Below are 17,703 nucleotides of genomic sequence, written 5' to 3'. Positions count from 1 at the left end.
TTCCGTAATCTTACCTCTTACTTTCTACTTAATTCAATGTATAAGTGGTATACTCAAAGTTAACATTTAAAAATCAGATTAAAAGAGAAAAAATATATAAACTAGTCAATCCAAACAATACAGAAGTTTGAAAAGAAAAAAATGATGAGCAGATTACTTCTACAGTTGCCTATAATGATCAAACCTAAGTCTTGAAATCTAAAAATTAAAATTTTATTTTATTTTATTTTGAGACAGGGTCTCTCATTTGCTCAGGCTAAAGTGCAGTAGCATGATCTTGGCTTACTGCAGCCTCAACTTCTCTGGGCTCAGGTGATTCTCCCACCTGCAGCTGCCTGAGTAGCTCGGACTACAGGCACACAACACCATGTCCAGCTAATTTTTTTCTTTGTAGAGGCAGGGTTTTGCCATGTTGCCCAGGCTGATCTCAAACTCCTAGGCTCACTCAATCCACCTGCCTTGCCTCTCAAAGCCTAAAATTAAAAATTTAAAGTATTAGTAGAAGCTCAAGAAATTTAGGTTCATATTTTTATGAACAAACATGAATAGCAATGTTAATGACAATCTTAGCCCCAAGGTTGTAGAGGTATTTAACTTGGAGTCTAACTTATAGCATGATACCTTCTTATACAGTTTTGCAGATGTTTTTGCAACACACTAGCACAGTAATGATCTCTAGGACATGCAGTGAGACCACACAGTTCATTTACATTTACAAGTATATTTGCAAAAAGAACATAGATGTTTTTAGTAGGCAAACTAACTAGTTTTCAGTTAACTCTCTTAAATATTCTATTGTGACTTGTGTATTTTTCATTAACATCAATTATTGCAAGATATTCCATAGTATTAACTTCACTTCAAATAGGTCACAAAGCAAATCACAGATCAAAGACAAGTGATGGGAACTGCAATTAGAAACTCTGGCCAGTCAAACAAGGTGTTGATTTCAATTGCTTCCAATAATCACTTAGTTGGGATGTCTACCAAAAAAAATTTTAAAAACAACCAATTTTCTTTTTTATTATTACCATATAAGTATAATTATTATCGTTTATTTATTTATTTAAATTTACAAGAGAAGTTTCTTTCCTTACTTGGGGAGTGTGCAGATAGGTGGTTTGGATCGAATGATCTCCTTGTTGACAAGCTCTTTCTCCAAGTCACCTCCAGCCAAACACCAAAGGTAATAAACTTCTTCAATAGATCTTTCTGACAGGTAATCATTATTTATATCTATTAAAAGCAAATTTAAGGAATCACTGTATTACATTTTCTACCTTTATTAAAAGTCAACAGGCAGTAATAGCTGCCATTCTAAAAAAAAAAATAAACACTGAAGAACAGACTTCCAGTTTCCAGTTAGTAGTAAGGAGGCTGAAATTTGCTACTCCATCCTAACAACAAATAAAAAGCTGAACAGACTGAAAAATCAACCATTCTTGGATCTGTAAGAGAGGTGAGGACATAGGGCAAACTTCTGTCCCCAGGACTGGAGACAGACAGCAGAATACAGGGAGTTACAGCATTCTGGAACAGACATTCATGAGTAGTGCCTCAGGAACCAGTGCCAAGTTTGGAAAACCTAAACTGTAATTGACAAATTACTGGAGCTCAGTGTGGACAACTCTGAGAGTCAAAAACTCCAGGGGGAGCCAGTCATAAGGGATACCCGCACACTTTTGTGAGTCTGGAGATTGACACGGTTCTCACAGTAAATATTGGAGGAAAATGCCCTTATGTTTCCAGTAGTGGCAGAGGAAATGGAACCATTCTGAAATAAGATGAGCACTGTTCTTAACACGGTCAGCCTTCAAGATAAACCGGTTAGTCAGAGCCTAACTGACCTGGAGAGGGGAAATACCAAAGTGCAGCCAGCTCTAGCTTTCTATGTGGTGGTTAAGGTGTGGGGAACAGAAGCATTCTGTAGTAAGTCCTATGATTAGGTCTCAATCTTTAAGTGAGCCAGTGACTCTAGACAAAGTGTTTCCTTGCCCTTAAGGAGTGGCTAGAATGAGCTGGAGCTTGGTGTTTCCCTTCTCCTACCTGGAGGTATGCCATGACTGGCAGATTCTGATTTAATTTTTGTAATAATTTGAATGCTCCTAGCTGAAAATAATATACTACTAAAAGTGGCTTATATAATAAAGACATTTATTCATCTCTCCTAATAAAATCATATGTATAGGAGGGGCCTATGCTTATCAAAATTCTAGACCATTTCCTGCATTAAGAAGAGAAGAAAGTGGTGAACTTATGCTGCAGTACTTTCTTGACAAGAAAATTTGTTTTTTCCCTACAAGTAGCCCTTATGCCCAGTACTTTCATTTAGATCCAATTAGCCAACTCTAGTTCACAAACTTACTGCCCATAGAAAAAAACACCTGGAATTTTCACTCTTTATAATGAATACATAGTATTGGAAATTTTACACTCTATATTGGAAAAGGAATAAGGGTAGAAAATAGCACATGGGGAGGCAAGCAACACAAATTGTTCCTTCCCTCCTATCTCAAGGCAATGGCTGGCTGCTTTTTCTGAAGTCTTCCTTGATGTCCCAGACAGAAATACACAATTAGGTGCTCCTGCTATGCTGCCATTGTGCTATATTCATATTGACCTTCATTTATAATAGTGATTGTATAACTAAATGTCTGTCTGCCTTCCCCTTTTGCATGAATGTTACTTAAAGATACAGTATGTGGGCCAGGCGCGATGGTTCAAGACTGTAATCCCAGCACTTTGGGAGGCCGAGACGGGCGGATCACGAGGTCAGGAGATCGAGACCACCCTGGCTAACATGGTGAAAGCCCGTCTCTACTTAAAAATACAAAAAAAACCTAGCCAGGCGAGGTGGCGGGCGCCTGTAGTCCCAGCTACTCGGGAGGCTGAGGCAGGAGAATGGCGTAAACCCGGGAGGTGGCACTTGCAGTCAGCTGAGATCCGGCCACTGCACTCCAGCCTGGGCGACAGAGCCAGACTCAGTCTCAAAACAAACAAACAAACAAACAAAAAAGATACAGTATGTGACACATAAAGGAACTCAATAAATGTTTAATTGAATGAATGTTTAGTAACCATTTTCTGCCATGACTTAAGTCATGAAAACTTTTCAGAATAAAGGTAACTTACTCGTGTCACTAAACCTTACGTTCCAAGAGCTGTAATCTTCACACAAGAATTGAAAGTCTAAAAGCTGATATTCTCTTCAACATGCAGAACATAATGGTATGTAATTCTTATCAATAATAATATTTTTAGAGATCAGTTATAAATAAATTATATAGAATATCAGTAACTTAAATATAAAGGATAAACTGTTAGCTCAAATGTATGTGTGTTTATGTGTATTCTAGCCACTCCTTAAGGGCAAGGAAGCACTTGTCTAAAGGCTAGAGGCACAGGCTCACTTAAAGATTCAGAACTAATCACAGGATTGACTATAGAATGCTTCTGTTAACCTTAAACACCACACAGAAGGCTAGAGCTAGCTGCAATTTGCTATTTCCCCTCACCAGTTCCGTTAGGCTCTGATAATTATCCAAGCAAGTTAGGCTCTGATATTATCCAAGCAAGTTAGGCTCTGACTAACTATATACATATATATTTGTGTGTGTGTGTGTGTGTGTGTGTGTGTATACTTTGTTTTTTGTTGTTGTTGTTTTGTTGTCTTTTTTTTTTTTTTTTTTTGTAGAGACAGGATATCTCTACATTGACCAGGCTGGTCTCAAACACCTGGCCTCAAGCAATCCTCCCTCTTTGACCTCCCAAAGTGCTGGGATTACAAGCATAAGCCACCGCACCCAGTCAGTCAGTTACATTTTAATCACTTCCAGAATTGTCTCTTAATTCCCATGATTCCACTAATATATATTGTTGATAAATTCAAAACTGAAAGTAGGATAAGGAAACTTCCTTTAAAAACAAGGCTCATTTTCTATGCTTTAATTTATCATTACCTTTACACAACTGACTGATATCCTCAGGCAGAGTTAAATCAGCACATCTCAGAGAAGATGAAAACAGACTGGCAGGTTTCGTAAATGGGGTATATAAAGGTGACACCTCACTGAACACTTTGTCCTTCATTAATTCACTTGGGGTTGGCCTTGAGAACATTTAAAATACAGAGCATGAATGAAAGTCATAAAAAATTTCCTAAAATAATGGCATACATTCAAGAGACTGGTTGAAAGTCTTAAACACCTCATTAGCACAGAAAATAATACAGCTTTCCTTTGCAGAGTCTAGATGCATACTTTTATATTACAATCAAATAACTGTGAGTAAATACTGATTTTTTTTTACTTATGTTGTACTTTACCTCATGATATATCAAAAATATCATTCCATAAAAGCTTTTGCATTGTTTACTTTTAGCCTGACTAGCATTCACCTGCTTTACTGAATATCTTAATTAAATAATAAATATGCAAGCTATTATAATAATACCTTTTGGCTTTTCTTCCTGTCCCTTAATGTGGTACATCCACACAAAACTACTATTTCTCTCTAACATGTCTTGATAAAGTTGTTTTTCTAAAGACAAATTTATATACACTATTTTCAAACATTATATACTAAAGGAGTTTAGGGATAGCTGTATGACTAGTAGTGACATCATCAAGTCAAAGTCAATTAATGAAACTTCTAAGAAATCCTTTTTTATTATCAACAATTGTTAGTTTATCACACCACTTATCCAAGTTCACTGCTATAACACATATTGATAACAAACTTTTATTCTCATTTCACTGATGTTATTATTAGGTCTAGGAATACCTACATTCCACAGTCTTAGTTGATATTCTACTTAAAAGCTTGGAAATGAACTAGTAACTTCTTTAGTATATGTCAGTTTTCTGACCATAGTTTAACTTTAATTACTTTTTCATTTATTCACAAAAAACGAAAGCTTACATCATTCATGGTTATGATACTGATGTCAATTATATACTACTACATATGTACATTATCTTTATTTAATCCATTATATTAAAATGAATATGAAAAAAATCAATTGCTTATGTGTAAAGGATCTCAATGTAATCCCAATCTCTAAATAATATCAACCTCTTAGAAGGATGGAAGGTGAGGCACTTCTTTAAAAGATCTATCACAGTTTCAGGAAGCTCCTGGTAAATAGAGAAAATAATTAATTAAAATGATCAATTTTAGAAATATACTTTATTCAAACATTTGCTAAGCTAGAAGGTTTTGATGTGTTAAAAGTTTTTATTTGTACTTTATACAAATTTTGTCACTGTGAAAAAGCAAATACTTAAAGAGAAATAAGCATTGCTTTAAAATAGCTTCCAAGTGGATCCCAAGTGCATAAAATAAATTTTCATGAACAGATTGCTATGATTTGATTGTGTCCCCTCCAAAGTTCAGGCTTAATGAACTTTGAAACTTAATGGCCAATGTGATGATATTAAGAGGTGAGGCCTTTAAGAAGTGATTAGGTCACAAGGGCTCTTCCCCTGGTGAATGGCATTAAGAGGCTTATAAAGGTGAGACTTCACATAGCAATTGCCTAGCTTGCCCTTCCACCTTGTGAGGACAGTGTTTCTCTCTCAGAAGACTGCAGCCCTCACCAGAAAACCAAACATACTGGTGCCTTGAACTTGGACTTCCTAGTTTCAATAACTGTGGAAAAATAAATTTTTGTCTTTATAAGTTACCCAATATCAGGTATTTTTTTATAGCAGCACAAATGGACTAAGACCCAGATTAATGACAAACCTTTATAATGTCCAAACAACCATGCTCTTCAGCCAGAACTATTAAAGTGTCATCTACACAGTCTATAAAACAGAAAAACTATATGAATAAATGCTACTTTTCTAATCTATCCAACAAATCAGAAAATAAACTGATCAAAAATGTTTTAATGCAGTAGTGCAGTTTTGGAACTTAAAATACTGAAAACTTTATCATTTTGTTAAATTTCTTTACAAGTTTTGATAAAAATGAAAAGCTTCAGACAAATACTAATTGAATAACTGACACTGAAAGATATCAGCTTAAAACAGTTTGATAAAGGAGCAATTCCTTTACAAGGTAGGTAAAGATACTCTAGCTCTCTCTGTCTCTCTCTAAATATATACGTGCAGACACACATAGTTGACCCTTGAACAACATGGGTTTAGACTGCATAGGGCCACTTATCTGTGGATTGTTTCCAACCAAACATGGGTTGAAAATACAGTATTTGTGGATGCGAAATCTGCATGTATGGAGGACCGACTTTTCATACACATGGGTTCTGTGGGGCCGACTGTGGAACTTCAGTACACATGGATTTTGGTACATGTGGGGGTGCTAGAACCAATCCTCTTCAAGAAATGACTGTACATAAACAGCGCTTTTTAAGAAGGCTTTATAGATTTGTTTTTATGATTACAAGACTAATTTATTTTTATTATACATAATTTGGAAAATGTACTTACATTGATTTGGGAATTTAAAGTATAAGTTTAGATTACAGACCATATTTAAGAATCTCCAAGGCTTCTTAATAGCTGTAGTATCAATCTTTGTAATTAAATGTGGTAAACCTGGTAAAACTTTTGCAAATTTATTTATAACTCATTATTATTTAATGTTCACTAATACTTTTCTGTATATATTCTTATTTGTAAATCTTTTTAACTTGGATACTAATCTGTCACTCTTTTGCATAAAGTGTTCTATCACTGTTTTTCTCTCCTTAATTACCAAACGTGCTTAATTAATTCCACTCTAAAGTAGATTACATAAATTTTTATTAATTTGAATTATACATGTTTGGATCCACACACATGAAAATTTGTATGAGCCTTTTATATGGAAAAAATCAATATTCTTCTTGAGTTGTTATTTGTACACGATTCATCAAATAGAAAGATAGCCCAAAAGTTAAGATACATTGTCCGAAGGCAAACTGCTACAGAAATACAATTTTATATTCTCATATTTTGATTTCACAAGTTAATTTACTTGGCTAGATCATAAAGCTAAGATTATTTCCATCTAGGTTAAAATTCCTCATAGAATAAAGACATTTCTGCTGTAATGTTTTAGAAGGGACCTCATATGCTGTTCTGCTGATCATTACCACTGATCATTAGCAACTTGAGTAAAAGGGGTATATTTCAGTGTCCTCACTATTTCAAAAGAACATATCCTCAATGTGCATGATTACTAACAGTTACTAAGTTATATTTATATCTGAAAGATAAGCAATTATATGACACTTACCCAAAGTAAGCAAAAATTTTAGTCTTTCAGAAATATCCAAGCTCTGAAATAATTTTCTTCCCTAAATAAAATGAGAAAAGAAATTTGTGTTAATATTTACACGTTTCTTCTAGGAAGGTATTTTTCTCCCCTTATAGCTGAAACTGATTTTATCAGGCATCTCCATTTATCTCCAAAAGTTTTATTGGATTTTTAAAGTCAGCTCCACTAAAGAAAAATTATAGGTGAAATAACATTTTAGAAAGTGTTGCATAATATGTATCATTTAAACATTTCATACATCTAAGGGTCATTATATTCTAGTTTGATGTAAGCATTGTTCACTTTTGAGATCAACACATACCTGGATATCTAGAGGTATTCCAGGCCACATGGAGTCTTACTTTATTGAGAACAAGATGTCCCCTGGGTAAGACTGATTATACCCTTTCATCTACCAAGCTAATTCTTACTTAAATATTATGATCCAGGTAGCCTGTTTCTCCATTAAAAAATTTCATAACACTCTCTTACCACAATAACTTCACACAGCCATCCTTCATGCTCCTACAGCACCTGGTATATTTTAAGATGCACACATTATATTTTAATTATTTCCTTATTAGTCTGTCTCAGGAGGCTCCTTGATATAAGGTCTGGAGTTAAACACTTATGCCTTCAGCATTTATGAGTTGAGCAATGAATGTGTGCCAAATTGGACTCTCCCACCACCAAATAGTTACATAAATTGGGCAAACTACTTAACCATCTGAAGTCTCACTTTTCTCATCTGTAAAATTAAAATATTAACTGTATATATACCACAGGTTATGGTGAGGGTTACATAACACAGAATGCTTCACTAATGTTGGCTATAATTATATTCCTCTTATCATAAACAAATTAAGCTTATATGATCATTTAAATAAACTTAGAAGGAAAAGGCTTAAGATTATCTGGTGTTTATAGAAAAAAGAGAGATGCTTTGATTTTTTTTAATAGAGAAGCAAAAATGTTCTTAAACATTTATCAAATCAGAACTACAGGTAGAGATCATTGAAAAAAAACTGCTATTCTTCTCAATCTTACATTATTGTCATATCAATCTTCCAAAAACATGGTTTTGACTTCAATATCTTGTTAAACTTTTAATGGTACTCCATATATCTTATATAACTTAATATAAACATCTTAACTTTGTAAAAATATACACATTACAGAGATACCAAAATAATACACATCTGGTAACATTTACATTCACACTTAGTAAAAGTATGTTTCTAGAGATGCCAAAAAATATATGAAATTAATTATTAAACATGATTAAGCCAAATTAAGCCTTTTCTCCTCATATGTAATCAATTTGTACAGCAAAAACATATTATTATTAACTTTCCTCTCCAAAAGATTATTCCAATAAATGCACAATTTCTTTTTATTATATTAATATTTCTTTATACATACCACACAAAGCTCAAATAAAATGATTCCAAGAGACCATACATCTGATTTGGGGCCAGAAGGCAACGGTTTTTTACTTGGCATGTGATCAGTGGTTTTGAAAATTCCCTGTGCAATTACCTCAGGGGCCAAGTATGAGGGATACCTGTAATGACACATTAAAATAATGAATAATTACAACAGGGAAAGAAGCAATAGTACATTTTTACAATCAGTGTGGTAAGATCTATGTAAAAGTCCCATGCAATTAAATTAACAACTGTTGCTAGAAAGCATTCTAAACTAACCATTATAATACAGACCTTCAATGTCAAGGAATCAAGAGTAAATATACACAAGTCTCAAACAGTTTTAAAACCCTCATGTTTCCCTCCAGCATTAACTCTTTTATTTGCTTCTCTCTGGCTTCCAAATGTTTTTCCGTCCCTCTTATTGCCTATCTTCCCTTAATACTGAATTACTATTTAAAGCGCATTTTATCTCTTAAAAAAAGTATTTATTACTTTTAGTAGTAAGAATGTTAATGCTATAAAAAGATATAAATTGAAAAGTAAAACTCCTATCTCTATACCCCTGTCACCCTGACATATTTATGTATATATAACTTTGTCCACTCATCAACTCTGCCCCACATGGTAAAACACTATACATATTGCTATGTACCCTTTTTCCACTTAAAGTATATTTTAGAGATTGTTCTTTAAAAACACAAGTATAGAGTTTTCTCATTCTTTTTGAAAACTGCCAATAATTTCATTGACGCTCTTAATTTGACAAAACAAAAACATTTTGGAACTTCCATTCTTTTGCTATTACCAATAATGAGATGAATATATTATGACTATTACATATCCCACAAGTATATGCATATGAATGACAGATATATTCTTAGAAGTGGCACTCCAAGATCATACGGTATGTGCATTTTAAATTTTGACTTATCACACCAAGTTGCCCTTTGGAGAGGTTATATTGATTTATATTGTCATAAGTAATACATGACAGTGCCTATTTCCTCTCAACTTCACTGACATAAAAGGCTTTTGAAAACTGGTTTAGCAAATATTGAATAAATGCAAAACACTGCCTCTTAAATATGGATAAGGTATAAAGAAGAAAGCTTCAATGAACACCCATGTACCAAGAAGCAGTTTAAGTGAAGAACATAAAATTATCACTGAAAGTCCCTTTGTGCTTCTCCCTGATTGTATCTCCATTCCTGTTCCTCCAGAGGAGAAGATACCTGGAATTTCTGTGTTTGTCATTCTCTTCCATTTCCTGATGGTTTTACCATGTTTGTATCCCTAAAAAATGTACTGTTTAGTCAAGCATATCTCTGAACTTTATAATACTGGAATTAGGATGACTGTATTCTTTTGCTTTTTCAATCAAGATTATCTATATTGTTGCATGAAGCTGTATCCATTAAATTCTTTTTTCTATTATACGAATATATCATAATTTATACATTCAAATAGCAATGGCATTTAAGCTGTTTCCTGCTTTTTATTATTAATATTATGAACAACATTGCACAGAATGCCATGTATGGCATACATCTGCAAAAGGTTCCCAATGTTAACAACCTAGAACCAAACTTCTAAGCCATAGGATATGTGCACTTTCTACTTCATTAAACAATGCCAAATGTTTTTCAAAAGGAGTTATACCAATCTATACACTTGCCAGCAGTGAATGACTATTCCTATTGTTTTACTTCTTCACCAACACTTGATATTTGACAGACTTTTTAATGTTTAACAATCTGGTATATAAAATCTATTGTGGTTTTACTTTGCATTTCCTTGAAAATTAATGACATTGAGGCAAATGTTCACATGTTTATTAGTCATTTGGGTTTATTATTGTGTGATATGCCCATTCAAGTCTTTTGCTTATTTCTCTAGTTATTTTGGGGTCCCCAAGACCACTTTCATGTTTAAAAATTCACTACAAAGACTTACAAGACTTAGCAAGTAAGTCTTGTAAGATTTATTACAGTGACACAGTAAGGGCATAGCTGAATCACAAGGGACAAAGACAGAGAGGGAGTCTCAAGGAACCTATATAGAGGCTTCCTTATGCTCTCTCCCTCCTATCAGGGATCACATAGAATACATTCTTCTTCCAGCAACAAAAATGTAGCACCATGTATGTGATGTATCTTTAGTTTTCTTTTCTTTCTTTTTTTTTTTTTTTTGAACTTCTTTCCAATCTTGAAGAACAAATGTTATGTGATGTTTCTGGCCAGAGAAGCCCATTGAAAATCCAAGGATTTTATTTGGGACTTGTCACACAGGCACTCTCTGCCTGGCATGTACAAAAATTCAAGAACTCAAGAAGGAAAGCAAGTGTTCAGCATAAACCACTTTGGTTGTTTACAAGCACAGTAAACTAGCCTCAGCAGTTAGGGATCCATGGGAACATTTCTGCAATCCAAGTTTCAAGGCAACAGCCAAGGGCAAACATTGCTAGCAGGACTTAGTTTCTAAGGATAGCAGTCTTAGGCTTTCTATGATAATCTTTTACTGCACATTTTTTCTTTAATTCCAGACACTAATGTCTTCTTCAGTAATTATGACTCGAAATATTTTCTACCACTTTGTGGTTTTGTCTTTTCTTTCTCTTTATGGTATCTGTTTATGAATAAGAAGTTCTTATTTTTCAGGTGAATTAAACTTTTTTCCTTATACTTAATGATTTTGTCAAAATAATCTGTTAATTTTCTCAAAGTTTCAGTTTAGCCTTTTATATTTAAGTTTCTTGATCCATCTAGAATTCATTTTTCATATGATGTCAGACAAAGTACAACTTATTTTCCTACATAAATAAGCAATTGAGCCCTGTTCCCTTTATTGAAACCTCTTTCTCCCCAACTAGTCTGCAGTGCCAGCTGTATACTAAATCAAATCTCCACACGTACAGAGATTTGTTTCTTGGCTCCTTCATCTGTTCATTTGGTCAATTTGCCTAAGAGTATACTATTACACTATTTTAAATAAAATATTTTCACATAAAATGTATTTTATTAAATAATTACTGATAATTGTTAAGACCTCTCAAAACATACGTACCTTTTAGCTTCTCTTTGGGAAAATGTGGGCTCTTTGTGGGTGTTTGTTCTTCTCTATATACATTTTAAAACTATCTTGCCAAGTATTTTCTCTTTCACATACAGTTGAATTTTTATTGAAAATAGATAAGATATAAAGACAGGTTGTAGAGAACTAACATCTTAACAATACTGACCCTAACAATCTATAAACATGGTATCTCCATATTTATTTATGTCTTCTTTAATGTCTCTCAAAAAGATTTATATTTTTTCCATAAAGGAACATATACTATCACGGGATTTTGTGGTGTCACTTTGTCAGGTGGAAACTTCTGTGGCCAGTGGTGCCTTTGTCTGAGTTTTGCTTGGACCCACTGGGCTCGTTCCATCCACTTGGACTGGCAGGCTGTGCTCAGCTTGTGCTACTGGCCTGGATGCCATGCTGGCCAAGGGAGAGCCAGGCATGGAGTGGCAAGGGGTTATGAGTGAGTGTGGGGTCTGGTCACCATGCACAGCCAGGCATACTGGCTGTGGCACAGCGGGCAGGTCCAGGTGCTCACACGGCGCTGGCTCCCTGCAAGGCTGTGGTTGGACCACGTGTGTTGCAAGCAGCTTCCATGGCTGGCACCAGGGAACATGGTTGTGCACGGAAACTTGGAGATGTCAGGAACTGCAGAGCCCCAAAGAGAGTGTCATAGCCCTGGCTCAGAAAGCTCCCAGGTCTGGGATCCCCAAAGGGCTGCAGCTCCTCTCTCCTTCTGTCTTCTTGCCTTGCCACCCGCATTGTGGCAGGCAAGGGGTTGTTTCAGCCCTGTTTGTTATAGCTGTTTTAGCTCTGCCATTTGGCAGGTCCCAAATTCTTGTCCTGCATCCAGAAATAAGGTACACAGACAAGTGGAGGGTGAGCAAGCTGAAGAGATTCATCCAGCTATAGAACACCTAAGGAGACCCACAGTGGGTACTTCCTCTCCACAGGCAGGGTGTCCCGATGAGTGTTCAGCCCTCAGCTGAGAGGAGACCCTAGGGTGGATAGCTTCTCCCCTCAGGTGGGGTGTCCCTATGAGTGTTCAGCCCTCAGCAGAGAGAAGACCCTGGGGTGGGTAGTTGCTCTCTGCAGCTGGCCATCCATCATCTGCTCAAGTCTGGCTGAGTCCAGGGTTGTTATGGTCCTCAGAGGGAAGAAGTGCACATCCATTGGTCCATGGGCAGCCATGGGTGGGCCCAGAAAAAGCACCACAAGTTCCCACTCAGGTCCATGGGACTGGCAGCCCGTCTCCCAGGCTTCAGTCCCTCAACGGCTTGAAGGCAGGGCTTCACCAGGGACCTGCCCCCTTCTACCCAGGAACCTGTCTGACTCCTGTCGCTCTTCATGGTACCCAGGCTATTTGTGCCAAGAAGCGCCTGCAGGCCAGCGCTGAGCTGCCCTCAGCCCCTCTTCGGACTCTCTCCCTCGCCTGTTGGTGTCCAAAGTCCACAGGGGGTCAAGGCAGCAGGGGGCTGGAGTGTCAGTGCTGCCTCGAGTGTGCACACACCCAGCCGGGGTCCGACAGCACCTGGGCTTGGCCCCGACCTCCCTCCAAGATCAGAGTGGGTACAGGGAGCAGGGAGGGGTCAGGCAGTGGGAATAGACATTTCTGAGCCTACAGCTGCACCTGGGAGAGCAGGGCTCCTGTCTGCTTCCAGCCCCCAAGAGCACCGGGAAGCCCAGGTCTGCAGCACCAACTTGGGCAGCTGCAGCTGTGCCTGGAAAGGTGGGGCTCCTGTCTGCTCCTGGCCCCTATAGGCTCTGTGAAGTGACAGCCCCAGCAACACCTCCCCAGCTGCAGCCGGCATCGTGGTAGTGCCCATTCCAAACAGGCCGCCACTGCCATCAATACCTGATTTGATTCTATAAAGTACTCATTTTGCCTGTTCTGTATCTTATAAAAGCTATACATGGTATGATGCTATACATGTTTGTTTTATACACTATATATTTCATGTACAAAAATTTAACCTCCCATCTCAATTAGAAAACAAAGAACTATATACCTGAGGGCACTTGCGTATCTTTTTATAAATCCTCTACAACTACCAATGAGACTTAAATAGAGGATATACTCAGTATAGTTTTGCTTAAAAAAAAAAAATTCCTATCAAAAATGCCCATTAGGATGGCCTTACAAATGACAATTTAAAAAGCAGGTAGTAAATAAGAATTACACATAGGAGCAATTGCTAAATTTGAATCCCAGTTCCTAGAAATAAAAGGAATAAGAACAGTTTTAGACGAGAGATGGAGTGAAATTTTGCCATACTTATTATATATGTGCATGCCCCTTCTTCATTTATTGTCAGATTTACTCATGAGCACCCACAATCTAGATTTTAAAACCAGTTAAATTATGTCCTCTTACAATGATGATTATAATCAAAATATATTTAAATACATGTTTCATCTATGTAATGTATATTAAGTAGACATTCAAATATTATTTCTGTTTTTCTTCCTATCTTTTCTACAACCTCCTCAAACTATCAATGCTAGTACTTATTTACTTTCAAAATACAAGTCAATTAAGTCAGGGATTATGACTTAAATTCAAATGGGTAAATTTGGTTTTTAACTCCTTTTTCTTTTTAATAGAATGATGATGTGATACCAGTATCTTCTTATGATTTGCTTGTGTATTTCTCTCATATACAAATTTGTATTGTGTTATTTTACCCTAAGATGATGATATTGCTCTTCTAAATGAATGTGTGATACCTCTAGAAACAGCTGAAGTCTAGTGGAAGCAGCACTATACTAGATGTTATAATACCTGTGTTCTAATTTCAGTTCTACCACATGTTCTATATGTGATTTATGTTTCTTCATCTGTAAAACTGGAATATTACTGCCTACCTCATAAAGCTGTAATAAATGTTAGTGAATCTATAAAGACATTTAATAAGAATGAAAAATTTAATACAAATGCAATGGTGTACTTTTATCATCACCAAAATATATCCAGAAGTCAGTGTTCATCTTTATTCCTGATTTCCAGCACATCTAACTGAAAAATGATAATAATGAAAAATCAAGCAAAACTATAGGTACATTGTTATATCAAAAACTTCTGACAGGACAGAGATAAACTTTGTTTCAAATATTTTACTTTCCCTTTTAATCATAGGAAAACTATTAAAAAATAATAAGCCCTAGAATTATTTAATGTAGGTCATCTTTTTTCAACAACCTTCTCTTCTGTATCATAGCATTTTAACACTCAAAGACAATTACCAGAACTTTGCTGTGAGTATGACTGATGAGGTAAATAAAGTGGCTTTCATCATCTGTTTGATGTTTTAACAAGGTATTAAGCTACTGGCCAACTGAAATGAATGCCCGATTTCCAACTCTTTACAGTATTTTGAAACAGATGGTAACATTTTACTTTGTTGTTCCTTAATATTTGTCTTTTGAATCAACTGCAAGCTTCTTCTGGTGTAAATATTTTCTTTCATGCCTTAGCTGTTTGATCACTTTATTTTTCCTGGCTAATGTTTCACATTTTGCTCTTTGATATTTTCTGGTAAGACCCTTTGGGTCTAAGACTTCAAAGCAAGCCAGACCAAATGGTAACACAAGACCAATTCTATCCAAGCATTTTAAATTCAAGTGTAGCTCTTACTTGATATGCTTTAAGAAAAATCACCTCCTTTCTTCGATTCATCACTGAAACCTAAAGTACCTTTAAATAAAAATAAAAAACTTAAAGTAATTTTTAAGTTTTTGGATTTCTTTCTTACACAAATTGATTTAGACAAAAGCAGTAGCAGCAATCATTTGTACTACAGCTACTTAAAAGTCACTTTGAAAGGCATTTATCATACATGACAAAGGAGCTAGAGCCTCACTAAAAACTTACATTCAAATATAAGTTGAATAAAAAAACCCCTTTCATATTCGAAAGGGCTTTTTTGAACAAATAAGGAATTGTAGACTGTCTTTGCAAAATACCATTTTCATGCTTATGAAACAAGAATTGGTTTTTGCCTATAAGTTTTCAACACACAAAACTGTAAGACTATGAATTTATGTACCTTAATAAGTAGCCCATCAGAACAGAAAATTCCCTCACTAAACAATGAGCTTCTTGAGGAGAGAAAACTATCTTATTTATTTTTGTAAAACAAACAGGCAGAAGAGAAATTGCTCAATAAATGTTTCCTCACTGAATAAAGTTTAAGTTTATTATCTATGTCTTAATAATAAGACACAGCCATAAACTTAATGAAAAGTTTAGTTAAGAAACCTATAATTTGAGTTATAAAGAAAAAAGGGCAAGTTATATATGAGGCTGGCTTTTAAAAAAATTATACTAAGTTTTTAAGTAACATTCTGTTTGAAAAACACACTCCATGACTTCATATCACAATTCTCAGTAACGGTGTGATAAAACTTACTTTAGGAAGCCCAAAGAGGAAAACACAAATGGATACTATCAAAAACAGCCACACTACAATTGAAAAAATATGATTAAGGTCTCTAGGTTAGATAATAGTACTGCATCAAGTTTAGTTTCCTTGTTTTGACAACTGTTCTGAGGTCATGTAAAAAAACAAAGTCCTTCTTTTAGAAAATACAAATGGAAGTACTTAGAGGTAAAGTGTTATTACATAACATTAATTACTTTTAAGTGATTATAAAAAACAATCATTATACACATACACACATATATGCTTAGAGAAGAAAACAGAGAAAAAGCAAATGTACTGAAATGTTAACATTTGGAGAAACTGATGAAGATACGTATAGAGGAATTCTTTATACTATTTTTGTAACTATTTTATCTAAAACAATCTCAACTTAATCTTCAAAAAAGAAAATAATTCTGAAAATGTCTAAAAGTAGCCACACAAATATAACACACAAATCTGTATCAAAAACATCTACTTGAGGCCGGGCGCAGTGGCTCCAGCCTGTAATCCCAGCACTTTGGGAGGCTGAGACGGGCAGATCACCAGGTCAGGAGATTGAGACCACCCTGGCTAACACGGTGAAACCCCATCTCTACTAAAAAAATACAAAAAAAACTAGCCAGGCGAGGTGGCGGGCACCTGTAGTCCCAGCTACTCGGGAGGCTGAGGCAGGAGAATGGCGTAAACCTGGGAGGTGGAGCTTGCAGTGAGCTGAGATCTGGCCACTGCACTCCGGCCTGGGCGACAGAGTGAGACTCCGTATCAAAAAGAAAAAAAAAACATCTACTTGAATATGCACGAAACGACCTTCCATTTCTTTTGTGGATGGCAACATACATCTGCAATTCCATAACAGAAGTGATTAAATAAACCTTTCTGAACTTAAACATAGACTTTCAGGTATGGAATTTATCTCTATCTCTAATATCCACAATGACTCAACTTGAGTCTTAATATATAATTATATCTTAGAGAAAAGGGAATTAAACATAAAACATTAAATTGAAAATAATGTGAGTGATGTTTTTCAGTCTCTTGATGCACACACATTATCATTAATTGAGAATCTAGTCATCCTTCTTGCCTTGAATTGATTTGATTCTGAATGACATACAGATAATTAGGAAATATTATAATGTAAAGGATGTCAATACTGCTAGCCTCTCTGTCAATTCAATGAATGATCAACATCAAGGATCTATAGGATGCTGGGAAAAACTCATTGTCTACTCATTTTAAAAGTATATGGAAAATTGAGATGCATTAATTTTAAAAAAGCTGTTTTCATGTCAAAAAGGAATATCAAATATAATTAACAAAATATACACATTACCAAAGATTACAAAATTTAAAAAGAAACTCAAAATAGAGGAAAACATATCCTTACCCTATTGGGAAATCAACATCATCACCATGAGCTGTCATGTGATAAAGTCCAAATTTAGCCAATTTAATATGTCCCTACAATAGTAAAGAGAAAAAACACTATCAAATATTTTATTATAATGGGCAAGGAAAAT

At 35.4% G+C, this 17,703-nt stretch overlaps 1 protein-coding gene across 5 annotated transcripts in view; it reads right to left on the bottom strand.

The window, feature by feature from the left end:
* The window catches only part of TBCK (TBC1 domain containing kinase), a 237,214-nt gene that overhangs the window by 164,361 nt on the left and 55,150 nt on the right, over positions 1-17,703 (bottom strand). For 4 of the 5 annotated variants that reach the window (XR_002522144.2, XM_009207317.4, XM_009207318.4 and 1 more), the window contains 7 exons: positions 17,571-17,644; positions 8,686-8,827; positions 7,243-7,303; positions 5,746-5,807; positions 5,074-5,135; positions 3,960-4,108; positions 1,098-1,236 (listed from right to left, as the gene is read on the bottom strand). Coding sequence is in view for 4 of the 5 variants with exons in the window: in XM_009207317.4 (XP_009205581.4) it covers positions 1,098-1,236; positions 3,960-4,108; positions 5,074-5,135; positions 5,746-5,807; positions 7,243-7,303; positions 8,686-8,827; positions 17,571-17,644 (689 nt within the window). In the remaining variant the exon portion in view is untranslated. Of the gene's footprint in view, positions 1-1,097; positions 1,237-3,959; positions 4,109-5,073; positions 5,136-5,745; positions 5,808-7,242; positions 7,304-8,685; positions 8,828-15,393; positions 15,425-17,570; positions 17,645-17,703 lie in introns of those variants that run through there. The other variant, XM_021938686.2, reaches the window with a different exon arrangement.

Source organism: Papio anubis, chromosome 3 (assembly GCF_008728515.1).
Source record: "Papio anubis isolate 15944 chromosome 3, Panubis1.0, whole genome shotgun sequence".
Classification (NCBI taxonomy): Eukaryota; Metazoa; Chordata; class Mammalia; order Primates; family Cercopithecidae; genus Papio; species Papio anubis.
The sequence above is the reverse complement of the archived record's forward strand: the minus strand, read 5'-3'. Positions and strand labels throughout refer to the sequence as shown.